The 12,340-nt window shown below is 40.6% G+C and overlaps 1 protein-coding gene across 1 annotated transcript in view; it reads right to left on the bottom strand.

Annotated features, from left to right (window-relative positions):
- The window catches only part of ABHD2 (abhydrolase domain containing 2, acylglycerol lipase), a 41,681-nt gene extending 29,640 nt beyond the window's left edge, over window positions 1–12,041 (bottom strand). The window contains exons 1-3 of the mRNA XM_089687674.1: window positions 11,848–12,041; window positions 6,908–7,083; window positions 5,048–5,215 (exon numbers count right to left, since the gene is read on the bottom strand). Of these exons, the coding sequence (XP_089543800.1) occupies window positions 5,048–5,215; window positions 6,908–7,083; window positions 11,848–12,041 (538 nt within the window). The remainder of the gene's footprint in view (window positions 1–5,047; window positions 5,216–6,907; window positions 7,084–11,847) is intronic.
- Window positions 12,042–12,340: the final 299 nt, after the last annotated feature.

The raw sequence follows: 12,340 nt of genomic DNA, 5'->3' as shown, positions 1-12,340 counted from the left end.
TACAACCAGTTTAATTATACAGTAGGAATGTATGTATATGAAGAGTACACATCGGTTCCACAGAGAACACTGTTTATTAGTTCTGTATGGAAATGTGAATTTTGAGAACAGAGATGTGGATTCAGTCAAACGTGTATGGTGTTCTGTGTACAATTACTGTTTTACAATATGCTGTACAGCACTCAAGATTTTCTTTTATACTTCTATTAGAGATTCCCAGACCAACTATACAATTATTAAAGGAGAAGAAGAGACACAGTTGTATTTATATGGGAATTTCCATATGATTTTTTTCGTATTCTTGTTGAGCCTGAAGTACTGGGTAATGAGTGTGAACATTTCGGGTAAAGAACAGGCTGTACTAAAAGGGTCAGTTCACTTTTACAGAAAAACAGACGGCGCTGGTGGACTGGCTCCGGGCAGCCCTGACAGCTGAAGATCATGGATGGTACAGCAGGGAAGCAAGGGAGGAAGGGGGTCGGTGTTAGGGCACCTTTGCAGTTTTACTGTAAAGGTGAAAGGACACTTTAAAGTGTATCTAAATTCAAAACAAAAATGTGTAATATATTGCAGATTCCTTGCTGTAATGAGCAGCCCTCATTCTCCTCTTTGCAGCCCCCCCCCCTCTGGCGCTCCTGGCTTCTCCCCTCTGCCAAGTGCCCCCAAAACAAGCCACTTCCTGTTGGGGCACATGTGCATGCTCGCTTTTGAGCCCAGTTCTCTGCGTCCATAAGATGTGCAGAGCATGACTCCACCCTGCGCTTGAACCCTCCTCATTGGCTGTGATTAACAGCAGTGGGAGCCCATGGCTTTCACTGCTATCTCTGAGCCAATGAGGAGGGAGAGAGCCAGGAGAGCTGCTGCCCTCATGCACATCGCTGGATTGAGATTGGACTGAGGTAAGTATTGAGGGGGGTTGCGGGGTAGCAGCACACTGAAGGTTTTCAAAAAACTTCAGCCTTTAGAACCACTTTAAAATGTGGTAGATGTAGATGCCTCATCACCTGTCATTCTCAGAGACATTTGTCTTGTGCTAGCCTGTTCCATAAAACTCTGCCTACAGAGTGAGAAATCATCAAAACCCAGGGTGACTTATTACTGCTTAGGGAAGAAATGAGGAAAAAAAAAAGCAAAGGATTTGGGGACAAACGTGGCATGTGACATTTTCCTGTGTGTAGAAAAGATTTCAGCCAAGTTTTGGATTGAAAACAATGGGCGTACAGAGAGCCATTAAACCTCCAGAGGAAGCATGTTAAAAAGTAGATTAAAGCTGGTCCAAATGGCAGTGCCTGGTTTAATTTTTAAATTCTGAAAGTTATTCACACAATTCCCTTCTTCGAAACATATATTATTTCCGTATAAAATATTTTACTCTTTAGATTGCAACTAGATTTACTTATCCAGCATGAGCAAGAGTGGTAACTATCCCACAACTGTTTTTTTTCTTAAACACCTTTTAAAGGGAACATTCACAAAGAGGAACACTGGTCTGGTATTGCTAACCTCCCTCTGAAAATACCAGTTGTTTGGCTGTCTCTGACATCAAATACTAGATCACTGGCTGGGAACAAGCAAGTGAAGAAAGAGGAAGGTCAGCACCTAATATGCATTCTTGGTCTGGATTGACAGCTTGTTCAAACTTGAGCAATGGCAGTCTACAAACGTCATCCGCAGTTGCGTAGTAAGGTTGAAAAAAAGTCACAAATTTGTCTAGTTCAGGGGTCTCCAAGCTTTTTAAATAAAGGACCAGTTTACTGTCCATCAGACTTTAGGGGGCCGAACTGTGGTCAATGGGAATAAAAATTTACATAGTGCCTGTGGTCAGTAGGAGGAGCAATTGTGCCCCACAATGGGCATTAGTGATCGGAATAATGTAGGTGTCAGTGGGAGGAATAGAGCCCCATCATTGGTGTAAGTGAGAGGAATAGTGCCCCATCATTGGTGTCAGTAGGATGAAGAGTGCTCCATCAATGTTGTCAGTAGGAGGAATAGTGCCCCATAAATATTGTTAGTGAATGAAATATAATTTCATTTTTTATTTCAGTGGGAGGAATAGCGCTTCATATCTGTAGGAGGAATCCCCAAGGGCCAGATACAGGCAAGCAAAGGGGCACAGTTTGGAGATCACTGGTATAACCAATAGAAAATAAAACAAATATCAAACCTCCATGTACAGAATCCTAAACACATGGGTGATCCAGAGGAAGGCAAAAAAAAAAAAACCCAGTAAAGCATAGTTCAATTTGCTCCAGTGGGGAAAATAACCCCTTCCTGATCCCCCAAGAGGCAATTGGATATTTCCAGGAATTCCTGGTGTTATTACCTATAATTGGGTAATATCCAGTTATTGTTGTGTATTTGGGAATACATCCAGCTTTTTTTTACAACAATCTACTGAGCTAGTTATTGAGGGAGTCTAGTCCACATTTTCAAAGCTCTTACTGTGAAGAAGCCTTTCCATATCTGTAGGTTAAATCTATTTTCCTCCAGACTTAGAGTGCCCCTTGTCCTCTATGATTATTTTAAAGTGAATAACTCTACACCGACTTCATTATATGGACCCCTTATGTATGTTGGTCATATCCCCCTTAATCTCTTCTTCCCAAGAGAGAATACATTCATTTCCTCTAATCTTTCCTCATAGCTGAGCTCCTCCATGCCTCGTATCAGTTTGGTTGCCCTTCTCTGTACTTTCTCCAGTTCCCCGATATCCTTCTTGTTGCCTAAAACTGAACTGCATATTCAAGATGAGGCCTTACTAATGATTTGTACCGGGGGAAATTATATCTCTCTTAATACAAGAAAGGATTTTGCTAGCTTTAGAAACTGCAAAGTGTGTGATTATATATATATATATTCAGTTGTATCATTCACAAGAACACCACCATAAAGACAGTTGATTAGAATTAGGGGAAGATATGTTGCCTGATGTCACAAGATGACTAACAGTAGACTTTCTGAAAATGTTGTCCACCCAATTACAAGCCTGGTAAATGTGTGCATACAGTGACAGGTACACTTATGCACGCAATAAATAAATAAGTAAGCAAGCTCATTCTCTTGTGATTCCACAGCTATGCATGTCACAATGTGTTTGTCAAAGTATAAGATGTCCAGAGCTGTCCACAGAATACTGCTGTCTCACGGATCATTGCTAGGTGTTCAGTTAATGGCTGTTTATATGTGTTTACTTTTTGAGAGAGCCACAGCAAAGGTTGTTCTATATATACTTCTTGTCGGTACAATCACAATAAAATGGAGAGTGGATAATAATAATAAAATACTAAAAGGTACAAAATGATTATTTCTTACAGCTGGTGACAAAGCATGCAATAAAAAAAAATTTAGTTGACGTGCTTTTGAGATAACATGTGAAAGTTAAGATGACACAAGATATTTCAAGCGTTGTCCCAGTGTCAGCAAACATTGCCCCAGGACATCTAAGGGCAAACAGATAGTCTGATGACAAAATAGCATAAAGGATATATTTACACCAGAGCCAGTCACTGCTGAGCCTCTGAAAAGTGTTCAGCAGTGGGGGTCGCTTTTCAGAGGTGTTTGACAGGCAGTGAGGACACGTGTCACCTCCTCACCACTTGTTTTAACCCTGTAAATGCTGAACCACCATGCTGCAATACATATAGTTGCAGCCCCATCCAACAGAATGGGTCACATTTGGCAGCGGTACTGCCCACCAAACAAAACAGGGGGATCATTTTTGCCATGGCCCTGAAGCAAAGCACTGCAGCCGCGGCCTGTGTACACCACCATCCACTGCCTTTGGATGGGCAGTGGATGGGGGTGGACAACTGCAAATGTAAACCAATCAGTACTGCTCTTCCAGACCAATCTGTTGCAGTTGAAAATAACAAACAGTTTAATAAAGTAAAACGTCATGCTAGCTAAGGCTGCTTTCACACTGATCCGTTTTTCTTGTTTTTGCATTAAAAAAAAAAAAAAAAAAAAAAAAAAAAGCGAAAGAAAAAAAGTGTCACCATGTAATTCTATTCTTCACATTGATCCATTGCAGGCCTGCAGAGTTTTTAAAATCCTGCTTGCTGCATTTTTGGAAAACGAAATGAAAACGAGAAGCGCACCGACCTTGCGCATTACCTCAGTAACCAAAATGTATTAATTATAAAATGATACTTACAGCGAATAAAATCAGGCATGTAAGTCCTCAGGGGGACTTGAAAGATAAAGAACCAGCGCGAATCCCATCAAGGGGGTGGATACACAGTACAGCCGACGCGTCCCTTCTTCATCTTCGAAACGCGTGAGATGTACTGAGTATGGACCCCCTTGATGGGATTCGCGTTGGCTCTTTATCTTTCAAGTCCCTCTGCGGACTTACATGCCAGATTTTATTCGCTGTTTGTGAGTATCATTTTATAATTAATACATTTTGGTTACTGAGGTAATGCGCAAGGTTGGTGCGCTTCACATTTTCATTTCGTTTTGCAGTATTGGTCGGGCTTCCCCAGCCTTGTTTGGAGCTGCACAACTCTACATGCATTGGTGGTCGATTTTTCCAGGTCTGGTTCCATCCATTCGCCACCCGCCTGGGTCCTAGAGCGCAGGAGAATTCGTTTTCGATTTGCTGCATTTTTGGTACAGCTTTGGTGCAGTATTAAAAAACAAACAAAAAAAAAAACCACTTAAAGCACACCTCCCCATTGAAATGAATATAAAACGCAGCAAAAACAAACAGGGAAGGCTGGAGTGGGCAGTTGGAATACCAATACTTGATTGGATTAATATCATTCAATGGGATGCCACATGTAAAACATGAAGTCATTCAACAAAATTGCGTGCCACTGGCTTCTCTGTTAATCATTTAAATGTAGAAGAAGAAAATATACATGCTTTATTCTAACAGTGTGAAATTGTGAAAGTGACTAATCGGCAATACAAGGCTATCTTTTATTATATACGTTCTATACTGTATACCATAACATATGTAATTGTGTGTTTTTATACCTTGAACCTGCCGTTTGGCTATTGTACATTTAGAATGCTGTCTTCTAAAAGTCCTAAACTTGCTTACCATACGTGAACATGCGTGGAGATGTTAGCTCAATGTTCGGTAAGGCTCCGAGGTGATTCAGCACAGCACATCTATATCCATTTTTCTGCGCATGGTCCACAAAAGTCCGAATATACTGCTTCTCGCTGTGATTGGCTATCCCAGGACATATAACCATAGTGATACTGTCTGTAGATTGATGAGAAGAAAGATTACTCTCTAGATTTGTAAGCAGATCTAAACCCTCTGTTCATCAGCATGCCCAACCCCCACCCCTTCCCACCTTTACTTTTGATTTTCAAATACTTACTACCTTTAGAGCTCGTTCACACTTGCAGCAGACCCTTGAAAAGCGATCTGCAGTAGATCACTTTCAGAGGGCGGTTGTGAGATTTTTTCTAAATTCCATGCTTCTCTGTTCATAGTGATTATTTATGGTGAACATTTACTGATGCTCGCTCTATAGATTATAGATTTAAAAAAAAAAAAAAAAAAAAAAAAAAAAAGGGACAGAGTTGACATCCCCATTGAGGTGGATGGGGAAATGCTTCCCACTGTGTTATTAGTTATTATATTCTAACAGCAGGGCTACCCGCCAACAGAATACATTGATCAGTGCTGCAGCCATTGTCGGCATGCGCTGTTTGAGCAGAAATTTTCCAATAAGTCCATTCATGAAAACATCAACTGCTCATGAACATTAATGGCCATACATTGATCGAAATTTGGCCCGTACCTGCTGAAGTTCTCTCTAATTTAAAAAGGAGTTTTAGATAGTTCCGGAAAGGCTGAATAACCAATTAGACTCTTCATTCTCTAGGTGACATGGGCAATTAAAGGGTTACTAAACCCGCAAGAGTAAAATCAGTCTGTATCTGCAGTAAAGCATTCTTCTGATACTCACTGTAGAACCTAAGGGGTTACTCATCTGCATTGTGTAAAAAGGCGGCTTAATCCTGTCTTCTCTGATCCTCCCCTTCTTCTACTGTCCCCAATCCATCTGCCATAGTTGGAGCAGCCATGGAAAATCTGCACATGCTCTGTGTTGGTGTGTATTGCTAGAGAGTTTTTTTTTTTTCTTGAGAGGGTGCATGTGATTGGCACAGGGGCAATCAGCGCTGTCCAGACAGATGGTCAGGGGTCATGCAGCCTCATAGGACAGTCAGAGGAGAATGAAGACTCCACCTACAAGCTTTGACCAGTGCTCAGCCGAACACTGAAAAAAGACACAAGACTGCTAATGATGGGAAAAGATATTTAGCAGTTCATATTTCCGATTATAATTGCATTTCCATGTTCTGTGTACACCGGATATAGTGAATGCAGGGTCCTGGGTTTAGTAACACTTTAAGACTGCTGATAACCCCTGAGTTTAAAAGCTAAGTGCGTCTTTTCAAAAAATTCTGAATGCACCTGTGTTAAAAAAAAAAAAGTATTATTTTTTCACATAGCAGCCTAGAAAACACCGCATCAACCATCATGGGTGCAATTTACAGGCTCCTGCAGACTTTTGGCAATTGCTAGTCCCTACCCAGGTTCGGTCCATCATTTAGAAGCCTGCGGGAAGTATCAATGAACTACCAGTATGAGGGCAGATGGCAATCGTAGGTTTTTCATTCACAACTTCCTGTGTATGAATGATGCAGCTATGTGTGGCTCTGAATGACAATTGTAAATTTGAAAGGAGCCAACAGGAAGACTATCCCCCAGCTCCTGTAAGGTAGGGGAGCAGTCAGAGTGTGGGGCTGCAGACTCTGACCATGCTTTATGTTAAGCCCAGAATAAAGATAGATGGATTTAGTCTTTAAATAGGAACTATAGATTCTTAATATTTAGGTACATTACAAACAGATCTATCCACCTCTTCATGTATGTACAAACCTCCAGTGCAGTGCTCAGCTAGTGGCTCAAAGAGGTCAAAGGTTGCAGTAGCTCCATCAGGCATAGTGAGGTACTTCCTCAGACCATATGGGTTTGGAGAGCTGACTCGACCCATCTTTCCATACAGCGCTGTTTGGATATGTCCACTTTTTCCCCAGATGAGAGGTGGAATGTATCTAACAAATCAAACCAAAATGTATATAAAGCACAGAGGATTTAAGCAGATTAATAACATCTAAAAATCCTTTTTAAAAGAAAACTGTATATAACAGCAATGTATGTGTAAACTAGCTACCCTTACATCTTTTGCACATTTGTCAACAATGAGTAGTGACTATGATTAGTGAGGAGCTTAGTCGTGTTCGGACCAGGGTCCAAACCTGCCAGGAAGCTTTCACCTGCATGGGTTAATTATCTGCGGCCGCAGCATTCCCTGTCTTGTATACAAGGGGCGTGTATACATGAGACTGAGGGGCGCAGATGGCCCCAGCTGTGGATGATTGGCCCTTACAGGTTACAGCTTCCTGGAAGGCTCACACATGTGGGTTTGGATCCCAGTCCTGACTGTGATAATCAGTATTAAAGGAGAAGTTCACATTTCATAACATACAACCATATTCAGGGTGTAACATGTCATTGTACGACTGGCCCCTGCACCCCCCTGATCCCGTGTGGTGACAGCAGGGGATCCGCTCCACCCGCTAGTTGTCACAATTTAAAAAAAACGCGGTCACATCATCCATTCACAGAGTCCTATGAATGGGAAACTACAGGGAGCTTTTGAGTGCTCTGGTAGTTCATTGATGCTAAGGGCTCGTTCACACTTGGCTTTTTTTCCAACTCTAGCCAAACGCCCCTATAGTGTTTGACAAGCGTTGGTCCGGCGTTTGTGAAGCGTTTTTAACGCTCCACAAACGCCGTATGGCTGGTTTTGCAGCGGTTGCTAGGCGTTTAAAAACGCCTATAATGAAGTTTGAATGGTGTTAACGCTCCGCAAACACCTTGCAACCACACCGCAAACGCCGGCCAGGTGCTTGCGGAGCGGCACCATACACTTGAATAGGAGGCTTCAACTCCTCCTGACTCGACCAGAGGCGTCTGTTTTGCCGTGACGCGACACTAACGCTCCCGTGTGAACCGCAATATGTGCTCCAATGTGCAGAATTTTCAGAGGCGTTTGGAAAGCGGTAAAAACGATTCCCAAACGCCCGTTTGCCGCCTGCTGGCAACGCTAGTGTGAACGTAGCCTAAAACTGCCTGATTGTACGATGTACGAACAGACAGATTACAGCGACAGTCTGGAGGAGACCTGCATAGCACAAGCGATTTGCGGATCGCTGGTGCAATGCTTTGCAGGCTCTCCCCTCCCTCAAAAAAAAAAAAAAGTTAAAAAAAATGCAAACAAATGTGCATTTATTTTTTGTTAAAAATATGAAATTATCCTTTAAGGTGTAAGTAATGTAAAAGCAAATACAATGAAAACCACACTGACATCTTCCAGCATTTTATTTAAGCATATAATCAGATGAAAGAAAACAAATCAGCTCTTGGAGTGAGGATGTTTGGGGAAAAATGTGGAATTGTCAGTTACTTACAATAGACAAAGTATCAACATAACTTTCCTGCTTAATAAATTGAACAGCAGGAGTTGGACCAAAGCCACTCGGAAATCTAAGAGGATGGGCGGATGGGGTGCTGGTTCCACAAACAAAAATATCCTGTTCCATATAACAGTACTGAACCTGTGAATGGGAAAGTTAGGATGGAGTAGAAGACTGTTGCTAGAAGACACCACCGGGGCTGATCATCTCATAAGGACACAAATAGCATATGGGACAGATTTTCTAACTTTCCTGATCAAACGTTACCGGAGACATTGTTTAGCTGGACATGGGCTTACCCACACACCACACTCAATCTGGGACAAAATAGCCAGATTGGACAATTATCGCTTGAAGTATACGTATACTTCAAAGTGGTTTTAAGGCTGGCCATACATTATACAATTTTCTTGAGATTTTTGCTTAGATTTATCAAAAAACCATATAAATATGAGGTCAAAACTAAACAACATTGTATCCAATTAGGCGGGCCCTTGCACTACATAGTTGAAGGTAAATCTAAAGTAAATTGGACAGAAATTTGTAAGAAAATTGTATAGTGTATGGGCCAGCTAAAACCCCGAAAAGAAAAATAAACAAAGCATATCCTTTTACATTGTGCACTTGCCTGAACCCAAAGCACTGAGTGTGATTCTGTCTGCTCTGTCATTCCTTTGCTATCTGCAAAAGTCACTTCTGACACCAGGAAATCCCAGGAGACGCCCCCTCATTTATTTTACACAGAAGGATTTTTTTCTTTTTAAGAGGCTTATCTATACAAGTTCTCATAATGGACATGGTCACAGGAGAGGATGTGTGGGGACATCTTTCCAGTGGGGACATAACAGCAATAGAACACTTTATTTTGGTAGAGTGGGAGAAGGCCAGATCCTTCTGGGGTGATGGGGAACCATTTGCAGGGACACTGTCACTTTGTGCTGCAAGGGTTAGAAGGCATTGGAGCTGCTTTACTAAAACTGGAGAGTACAAAATCTGATGCAGCTCTGCATAGAAACCAATCAATAAAATAAAACAGTGTAGCGCTAATATTACTAAGAAGTATTATGTAAATCGATGATTACAAAAACACAAAATAAATTAAATAAACATCCCCTAAATATAAACATCGGGAAAACAACACACACATATATAGATAATAGTGTCATGCGTGAATCCCTCATAAGGGAATATCCAGTGCATAGGGTGACAAATATTGAGGAAGTCACGTGTTGAACGTGACGCAACGCGTCGGTACGTGGGGAGGAGCTTCCATTAAACGCGGTGACATCACTTCCGGCATGGGGGCCATATTTGATCACCCTGTTCGATCACCCATGCAGTACACCCATAGCATGAGGTAGAAAGCTGGAGGAAGAGACGTTTTTTGCTGTAATGTGAGTAAAATACTTTTTATCTGGATATTTATCTATTAAAATTGGTTGCACTATGGAGGGTCTCTGCTTGTGTTTCATTATGACCCTGGCTGCTAATCTGGTGAAGGCTGGAGACGTTTACCAACAGTGAGGGAAAAGCCTGAGAGGAATTTATTCTTACAGGATCACCTTGATCCTCAAAGCGTGCTGGCCCTGTGGGGTCTAAGGAGGTGAGGGGGCATTTTGGATGCTGAAGGATTGACACGTGTGAATCACGTACACTGCACGATACTTTGCATGAAGAGTGAAGTGGGAGGACCACCTTAAGCATCGCATTTATTTTTTCAGACTTTGGAATTGATTATTTGTTCACTAATATCGTGCACTATTGTGTTTTTTTCACAGTATTGATTTAGGGTTGTATTTGTCACCCTATGCACTGGATATTCCCTTATGAGAGATTCACGCATGACACTATTATCTATATATGTGTGTGTTGTTTTCCCTGATGTTTATATTTAGGGGATGATTATTTAATTTATTTTGTGTTTTGTAATCACCGATTTACATAATACTTCTTAGTAATATTAGCTGTACACTGTTTTATTTTATTGACTATTCACTTATTGGGTATAAGGTTAGTGTCAGCAGCTTTTTCGTGGGCAGGATTCCATTTAAGCGCAGGAGGTTTTTTTCCTATTTTTTGTGTTTATAGAAACCAATCAGCTTCCAGTTTTTTTTTTGTTTTCAAACCTTAATTGAAGAAGCTGACATCTGGAGCTGACTGGCTACCATGCACAAATGCACCAGATTTTGTACTCTCCAGTTTTAGTAAATCAACCCCACTGTCTCTTTAACCACTGCAATACTGGATATTTTCGCCCCGTTCCTGCCCACATCATTTTAGGTTTTCAGCACTGTCACACTGTATTTTTTCACACAAAATAGAACTTTCCTATGGTGGTATTTAATCACCTCTGGGTTTTTTGCTAAATAAACTAAAAAAGACTGAACATTTTGAAAAACAAACAAAAAAAAAAAAACGTATTTTTCTCCATCGATATATATATTTGAAGCAATTTGATCAATCTTAATGTATTGACGGTCAATCTCATTTCTTGAGACACTAAAATGCCAAGACAACAAATGCGCCCCCCCCCAATGACCCTTTTTTGGAAAGTAGACAGTCCAAGGTAATTAGCAAGAGGCAAGTTTTTTTGAAAATGTAATTTTGTCACAATTCTTTGTAAAGTGAAGAAATTAAATCAAATTTTTTTTTTTTTTTTTTTTTACATACTGTCACCAGTGCAGTATAGCATCATCATATGACTGATGTGGCTGTGATCAGGGACACTAACTGGTAACTGTATTAAAAAAAAATAAAATACATTTTGTATTCAGTTTTTACATTTTTTTTTCCTTTTTTTTTTTTTCTTGAGGCCCCAAAATGCCAGGACAGTTCAGATTTCTCCCAAACGACCCATTTTTGGATACTACAGTCTGAGGTTTTTAGTAAGAGGCATACTACTTGTATATCCGAGGCCCTAATATTTCTTGCATATTCAGAAGCTTTGACTACTCATGCAGAATTAAAAATTATTTCATAATTTCTGTATGAAATGCTCTTATATATGCCAAGCTTATAAAATTAAACACTAACAGCTGAAAATGAACCTTAAACATGGTTATGATTCTAAGTGGGGACCTTTATGAGCGAACACGCACAAAAACATGAAATGACAGGAATAAGAGCCCTGCCCAAACCTTTATGAGTAATAGCAATGTAATGCATAGATACAGCAAACAGATGACTGCTCAGCCTTCTGTATATTTGCTCAGTGTAGCCTACTGCAAATGATTAACTGTTCAGAAGCACTAATGATTATTTTAAGCATTAAATATGGAATGCTGTGCTCCTATCATATCAGAAATAAATAAAAAAGGCAGAAACCAGCTGGCTACTCACTCTTTGGTCAGCAAAGGACAAGATTTTACTAGGAAGCGGGTTAAAGGGTTGTCTTGGTATATGAGATCTGGAGATGCAGTCGGGCTTTTCAAGTTCAAGCAGCGCACAATAACATAAAGGGCGGCAGCAACAGCTGCAAGCTTCATCCCGTCAAAGACGGCAGGCATCTCTGGGGTGTCCATAATTGCATTCATGTTGACTGCAAAGAACAAGAGAATAATTAGCACAGCATTATGTCAGTATAGGGAGAACTGGTTAATAAAAGCAAATGTTTCAAAACAAAACTAAACTACTTAATTTACTTTACAACACAGTTAAGAAAGTTCTTCCAGACCTACCTTACCGAATATATACATTTATGCATACCTTTGTATAGGGTAAGGGAAGGGATATGTCAGACACTAACCTTTCAGTTATAAAAAAAAAGTGACTATTACTCAGTCATGCAACACAGTACCCATATGAAATTTGTATCATTTATTTGAGACAAAGC

Source organism: Staurois parvus, unplaced genomic scaffold, assembly GCF_062004578.1.
Source record: "Staurois parvus isolate SC_StPar_1 unplaced genomic scaffold, SC_StPar_1.0 ptg000432l, whole genome shotgun sequence".
NCBI classification, from domain to species: Eukaryota; Metazoa; Chordata; class Amphibia; order Anura; family Ranidae; genus Staurois; species Staurois parvus.
This window is presented reverse-complemented; position numbering and strand designations above follow the sequence as displayed.